At 30.2% G+C, this 6,946-nt stretch overlaps 2 protein-coding genes across 3 annotated transcripts in view; one reads left to right on the top strand and one right to left on the bottom strand.

The window, feature by feature from the left end:
- LOC122515599 (formin-2-like) overlaps positions 1 to 2,594 on the bottom strand; it is a 6,568-nt gene extending 3,974 nt beyond the window's left edge. Inside the window, exons 1-3 of the mRNA XM_043632999.1 lie at positions 2,161 to 2,594; positions 1,574 to 2,069; positions 1,027 to 1,242 (exon numbers count right to left, since the gene is read on the bottom strand). Coding sequence (XP_043488934.1) covers positions 1,027 to 1,242; positions 1,574 to 2,069; positions 2,161 to 2,568 — 1,120 coding nt within the window. The 5' untranslated portion in view covers positions 2,569 to 2,594. The remainder of the gene's footprint in view (positions 1 to 1,026; positions 1,243 to 1,573; positions 2,070 to 2,160) is intronic.
- A 220-nt stretch (positions 2,595 to 2,814) lies between these two features.
- LOC122515549 (NF-kappa-B-repressing factor) lies at positions 2,815 to 6,940 on the top strand. Of its 2 annotated transcripts, none has more exons than XM_043632952.1 (9): positions 2,815 to 2,904; positions 4,598 to 4,681; positions 4,796 to 5,066; positions 5,151 to 5,302; positions 5,678 to 5,909; positions 5,998 to 6,124; positions 6,208 to 6,395; positions 6,480 to 6,653; positions 6,752 to 6,940. In XM_043632952.1, the coding sequence occupies exons 3-9, from the start codon at positions 4,897 to 4,899 to the stop codon at positions 6,912 to 6,914; spliced, it is 1,206 nt and encodes a 401-aa protein (XP_043488887.1). In that variant the 5' UTR covers positions 2,815 to 2,904; positions 4,598 to 4,681; positions 4,796 to 4,896; the 3' UTR covers positions 6,915 to 6,940. The 2 variants fall into 2 exon arrangements, with proteins under 2 accessions (XP_043488887.1, XP_043488885.1); XM_043632950.1 differs by having other exon boundaries at positions 2,819 to 2,904; positions 4,579 to 4,681.
- The last annotated feature ends 6 nt before the right edge of the window (positions 6,941 to 6,946 follow it).

The raw sequence follows: 6,946 nt of genomic DNA, 5'->3' as shown, positions 1-6,946 counted from the left end.
GTTGAGAAAAAAAAAGAAGAAAAAAAATGTATGAACCGGTTATCATTGTGCACGTGAACATGAGCTAGCAAAGCTTATCGTTTTAGGTCTCTTTCTCTTCTTTCTCTTTCCCTCTTATGAATTATTATCATCGTTATTGTGTAAAAATTCAGATTTTTCTTCGCGTAATTGTATTATCTCGAAACGTGAGAAATATATATATATAGATGTATATTATTCTTTTTTAACACGTAAAAAATTTTGATAAAAATATTATTAAAATGAAATCAAATAAACGAACCTCGATGATAATTTTCGTATGGGGGGGTTTTACAAAAATACAAACCTAATCGTTCTTTTTTAAATTCAGACAAATCCAACGTTCTTGACATTTAATTGAAATCAAGAAAGAAAATGTAAACGCGAGATCGACATTTAATTTTTTCGTTGTTCGTTAAATGTGAAAATCAAAAATAACGAGGACACCGCGTTATCGAATTTTCTGTCAGTCAGTCAATTGTCAACGTTAAAAAAAAAAGAATTATTCTGCAATAATACTCTTTTTTTTCCTCGACTATTTCGATATACTGCAACGACGCTTTAACAATCGACCGAATTCTGATAGAAAACTAAAAACAGGTTTTATACGCGAGAAATATCTCTTCTTTGTGTGTCGTCGTCTCTCTTATCAGTGCAAACGCCTTTGATTTCCATTATCGTTCAGCACATTTTTAAAATGATTTACGCCTCTCGAATGTTCTTGTTTTTCAATAAAAAATTTCATATTTTTCGTCCCTTTTTTTATTTTTTCAATTATACGAGAATAATATTTTCCTTTTTGTTCTGATCGATCGTGCAAACACGATTAACATAATAAACGATAAATTAATAATTGTATATTTTAAATATTATTTTTTGTTAACCCTTTCGTCAATAGCACAACCCATATACGAATAATTCTTATGGAAAAACCCCATATGAACAATACGAATATATTTATGTGAAATAAGTTTGGAAAAAATGATGATATTAAAAATGCAAATTATTAAATAAACTCACCTTCGAATTTACTATAAAGACCATAATCGAGTTTACGTGGTGTAACTTTGGCATTATCGTTGATCTTCGATTCAAGACTAGCACGATCTAAAACCAAATTAGCAACTCTTCGGAGTACTTGACTTTCCGGTGAAGTTTCGTACATCGTGTGTCTTCTATGTGGTGTCTTTCTGTTATTACTAATAACAGGTGACGGTGAAATATCTGCAAACAATATAAATTATCATAATGAATGGGTGTGTATTAAAATGAAGTAAGATAATAATCGTATATTTTCACAAGGTAACAAAATAATGACTCGTTGAAAAAGAACAAATAATCCTTAACGTAATTGAAAAGATAAAAAAGTATAATAAGTATTTGTTTCTTTTTTCTAGAGTGTTAAGACTAATCAAATATTTATTTCACGTTGCGATAAGAGAATGATATAAGGTAGCAAATAATCTATAATCTCAAACTTATATTCTTATTCATTTTTTTTTTTTGGAAATCTAATCAAAAGTAAATAAATAAATAAATCAATGAATATTCTTACTAAGTTGAGATGGTGTCGGTGGTAATTGAATTTTTTTATGCCTTAGAACAGAAAAAGGTGATCTTTTCTCGCTATGGTCATCCCTTAAGGTGATCGAAGCAATTAATGTATCAGTTGACGATGGTGTTATGGGAACATATTGCGTTTCCGCAGGTAATGGAACTTCTTCTGTATCGGTAAATACACTGTCACTGGAAGATTCCTGACTGAGCGGTGCAGATATCTCGGCAACTAGCAAACCTTTGTTGGCTAGACGCCAGGAGTCGGTGACCAACAAGGTGGATGAGGGGTTCGTTAGGCTGACCGGGGTTGTGTTAGCATCAATAATCGGTTCTTTCGTAGTTGATGTTGTTCCATTGATAAGAATAGATGTTCTACTAGGTGTCTTATCGATCATTTTATTCTCAACATCGCGAGAATAAGTATTTGATGATGATTCCTCGGGACATTGAGATTTCAATTTTATTTTTGCATCATCGGGCGTTGTCGTAATGATCTAAATAATACAATTTCAAAAAGAATTTATCAAAATGATATATAAATATATAAATAAAAAGAAAAATATATATTTGAAAATGGTAACCAACCTTTTCGTTGGTTGTCGTCACCGGTGGTTTAGGTGCCTGTCTTTTAACAGGCGTTTGTAATTTCTCGATAGATGATTTATGAAAATATTGGATGTTAGTAGTTTTACCGATATCATAACTGGTAACATCTTCCAAACTTTTGGAACTTTTTCTAACATTTATTATCTCAGGAAATTCCGGATTGTCGATGTTCGGATACGTTACATTTGCATTGTCCTTTACCTTCTTTCCTTTCTTTTTACCATCACTTTGTAAATTACCCATTAAATTACGTATCGTCGTTACCGAGGATGCTGCGTTTTCCCCGTATAATGATCTCAAAGATTCTATCCAACGTCGAGAAAAATCGCGCAGCTTCGGCGCCCAAGGCCGCGCCTGTGCAGCGACTGCGTCCTCAGGTCGATGCATTTTCCCCGGTCCGTTTCGTCCCCGGTCGATAATCGAGAATGAATATTTCGAGGTCTTATTAAATTCTTCTCCGTGCTTCTAAACAACTTCTCGACGGATTTTATTTTTTTTCCCCTTGGGGCCAGAAAAAAACAAGAACTAACATATAAACGAGTGAAACGAATACAAAGGAAACAAGGATCAATACAAGTGGATTGATTTTTTCATACTTGGCCTCTCGATTTTTATTATTATTATTATTGTTGGAATTTTTTAAGTGCACGTGAGAGTGAGAGAGAGAGAGGGGGGGAGAGAGGTAATTTTGTAAGGAAAATCCAGGTGAAAGAACGAAACGAAGTAAGATCCTCTCTTTTGTTTCTTTGTTTTTTTGTTTCCTCTTCTTTTTGATTTTCATCGGTTTTGTTGCTGGTAGATATCGGATATTGTCACTAGTAATTGCACTGTTTGTTTTTTTATTAATAATAACGATGTATTATTATTTATTGATAAATTCGTTGATATTTTTGTTAAAAACATGATCAATTATTTGAATTATTGACTTTTTTTGTTGTTTATACGAATGATCCGAATACATTTGAATAGGTTTCCGATGACTGATCGTTTTTCACTGTTACATTTAACCAACTCATTTCGTTATTATACCTTGACGCATGTCGTGTATCCTTCGAAGGATGAGTAAATACGAAAGGTCATACTTGTTTTGTTTGTTGTTTATTGTAATTTGTTTTCTTTCCTTCTTGTAACGCGTGTAGATGCTTCTTTTACTAATACGAAATTGAATTAATACGATTCCACGATCCTTGTGATTGAGAAACCTAATTAATTATACGAATGATTATTGAATTGTTTTGATTTTTATTTATTTTGTTTGTATATGTTTCTTTTTACAAGATGGTTGGAAACTCACCGTTTACTGGATCACATTTTCACTTGGCACCAACAACAATCCGATTCTTGTATGCATGATCTGACCTGTTCCTGTTTCTCGATACTCTATTGTGAAATTACTATAGTGTTACAAGGATACTATCTGTGAATCTGTGTCATTTGAAACGTTTATCCTCTTCCGGTTATTCCATTCGAATTATTTTCTTCCTTCCTTTTATTAGTACGCGTATGCAATTGATGATTTAACTCACTTCGTTCAGCACACTTCACTTTTTATTATTATCTTCGTTCATGTTAGTTTCGAAGGAAAAATCGAAATACGATTAATTTTTTATAATATTAACTAGTACACACGTGTACAAAGCTATTCATATTTCCAAGGTTGTCTTTTTTCAAGTAGCATCATCGTGTTTTATTCGCGATCGATTTGGACGATGAATTTTTAATTTAAAAAAATCATACGTACGTTTTAACATCTTATTCTTCTCGATCATTTCGTTAATATAATGACACCGAATTTTTGTAATCATTTATGCAATAATTTAATTGATTTAGTTTAGAAAAAAATATATATATTTTTTTTCTTGTTATATGGTCACAATTATTATAATTATTGGTTTTCTTATTGCAAAGTATCACTTTTTTAGAAAAAAAAATCAAACGTATTCTTGATGTATATAATTATAAACACTGATAGATATTAATAAAAAAAAAACACCATATTTTATTCGATCCGCGTAAAAAACACATATATACTCACTCACGTCACATTCACTACTGTCATGTCTCTCATAGATCTTCTTACAGCGCAGTCTCCTATAATCGAGTTTCGAGATACGATAATTCGATTATTGCAAATCCAAAGCGGGAAAATCAGAATTTCCAAATCAATCACTACATAAAAAGATTCATATAATAGATATAATTGTGTAATTAATAAATTAGTATAAAATTAAAACGAATTATTTTATTCGATTAATGTAATCCATTACATTTATTTATGTTTTTTTTTTAATTACATCAATAAAATTCGATTGAGAATTAAAATAGAAAATATTTTATCGATTGAAATTTAATTGCATACGCGCACGTGTTAATCGATTATCGTACTCGCGTCTTTAGTAACAATATTCACCGCTAGACTGCGCACACGTTGGGTCACCTGATCAAAGATGTCAACCGAACGGAAAGTGTACCGCGAATTGTTTTCTACATTGTTTAAATGGTAAGTTGCATTTATTATATTAAAAATAATTATTTTAATAACAATTAGATCATTTTAATATATTTATTATCGATATTTTTAATGATCTAATTTATTTGTTCATATTTATTTCAGTAATATTGATATGTGTAAAGTATAAATATATATATATATATATACCAATCAACAAACTAACCTTTTTAATTAGTATACACATATCATATTTAAATCAAAGGATGAGTAAATCAACAGATTGGGACGTAGAACAATATAAAACGGAGCACGAATGCGACGAGCATTGGGAATTAAGACGTAAATTTTTAATAACTCATAAGGATAAGTTTCCAGAAGATGAATTACTATGTTTAGCTCAAGTCTTTACCAATGTTGAGATCTTAGGTTGCAGGTATTATTCTGTTACCTTTTCCTTTTTTTCCTTTGATGTATATGTTTTAGATTTAAATATTTGATTACAATTAAAATTTTATAGATATCCTAAAGAAACTATGAATTTGATATCAGAGTTAGCGCAAGATATTGTATGCGAATATAGGGAAAGAAAGAAGAATAAATTACAGAGAACGTTTGTCAAAGCATCAGATGCTGCCCGTACTAAGGCGCAAGGTACATCCAAAATTCAAGGTACATCAAATTTCAAAATATTCTTTATATTGTTTAAATGAGTTAATATATTCATATATACAGAGCATTTCATAATATGTGAAATATGCTTCGATAATGAACAACATTAACAAGAACGATGAGAAAAGCTCATACAAACATGTGCCCTATTTTATCTTATTTCAAAGTTCTAGTTACTTTTGTATTTCGATAATCTATAATAGCTTATTTTAAAAAATAATCAAAATGAATAACTTTGAAATGAAATCAAATAAAAACACATGTTATGTATTCTGTATATATGTTATATATATTTTTATGTATAATAATCTAATAGTTTACATTTATGTGATCAAACACAGCTTAAAGTTATAGGATTTAATAATCCGTTATCAGGTAGTAGCACGGAGAAGATGGAAACAAGTACAAATGATTCGAGCTCAATTAAAAATGAAAACAAGATAGATAATGTACCTGCTAAAAAAAATAAACCAGACACGTCTCCATTTGGAGATATGGTATTAGTCGAAAGACCTGGTGATTTACCACAAACTATACTTTCCTGTTCTGTCAACCTTACTGGTGGAAATATCCAATGGAAAATGAATAAAGCGAATACGAACAAATGGCAAGTATATTAACTCGAAATAATTGATAATTAAATAAAAAAAAATTAGATTTGTTTTGTTAATAATGTAAATGTATGCGTTTTATAGGCAATGTATTATTTTAATTAACGATAAACAAGTCACAGATTGTTACGGCGCAAATCCAAAGCTTGCCAAAAAAGAAGCATCGGTCAAAGCATTACAAGAATTACAAAAACATTATTATACTATCAAGGTAAATTGGTTTCTTTTTTAATATTATATGTATTTCAATAATTTAATATAAAGTGTTCTCATTGCAAATAAATTTATTTATAGATTAAGAATAATTTTATCGAAGAATCTTGTGTGACAACAACGACAATGCTGCAAAATACATCGTCACCGCAGGAATCTGTTTCTGATTCTATTTCTGATGACAACATCGGTAAGAAGTTAATGAGACTTATGGGTTGGACTGGTGGAGGACTTGGAAAATCTCAGCAAGGAATTATCGAGCCAGTGATGTAAGCAGATAATTCTTATTAGATTAAATTACTTTAATCAAAGACAGATATTAAAAAAAAAAAAACATTTATAAAAATTCACAGCGTTAAACAACAGGTTAGTCGAGATGGTTTAGGATTGAAAGTTAAATCAACAAATCTACGCGAATTTGAATTTAAGTGTAGAGAGATATTGAAAAAATATCAATCGGGTGATTTGAAAACTGATTTAGTATTCTCTCCAGAATTCTCCAATGAAGAAAGAATGATAATACACAAGTAAGTATTTAACATTTATATAATGAATTGTTTCATTATCTCGAAAGAAGAATTTTCTAGTATTAGAAGAATCGATATTTAATGAATTATTTTTGCAGACTTGCGCGACAAATGGGCCTAAAATCTCATAGTTATGGTTCGAAAGAGCAAAGAAAATTAGTCATATCTCGTAAAATTGATTTAAGGGATTTAGTTATCGAATTGAAAAGTCTCGGTGGAAGCACAGACAAATACGAGCTTATAAAACCAAATTCAGTTTAGGACCAATTACAAATATATATATATATATAAAT

Source organism: Polistes fuscatus, unplaced genomic scaffold (assembly GCF_010416935.1).
Source record: "Polistes fuscatus isolate 324 unplaced genomic scaffold, CU_Pfus_HIC Scaffold18, whole genome shotgun sequence".
NCBI classification, from domain to species: domain Eukaryota; kingdom Metazoa; phylum Arthropoda; class Insecta; order Hymenoptera; family Vespidae; genus Polistes; species Polistes fuscatus.
This window is presented reverse-complemented; position numbering and strand designations above follow the sequence as displayed.

Coding starts and splice junctions, on each gene's coding strand:
- LOC122515549 (XM_043632952.1), top strand. CDS start 4,897: ATGAGTAAATCAACAGATTGGGACGTAGAACAATATAAAACGGAGCAC. Junction 6,125..6,207: donor AACATTATTATACTATCAAG/GTAAATTGGTTT, acceptor ATTTATTTATAG/ATTAAGAATAATTTTATCGA. Junction 6,396..6,479: donor GGAATTATCGAGCCAGTGAT/GTAAGCAGATAA, acceptor AAAAATTCACAG/CGTTAAACAACAGGTTAGTC.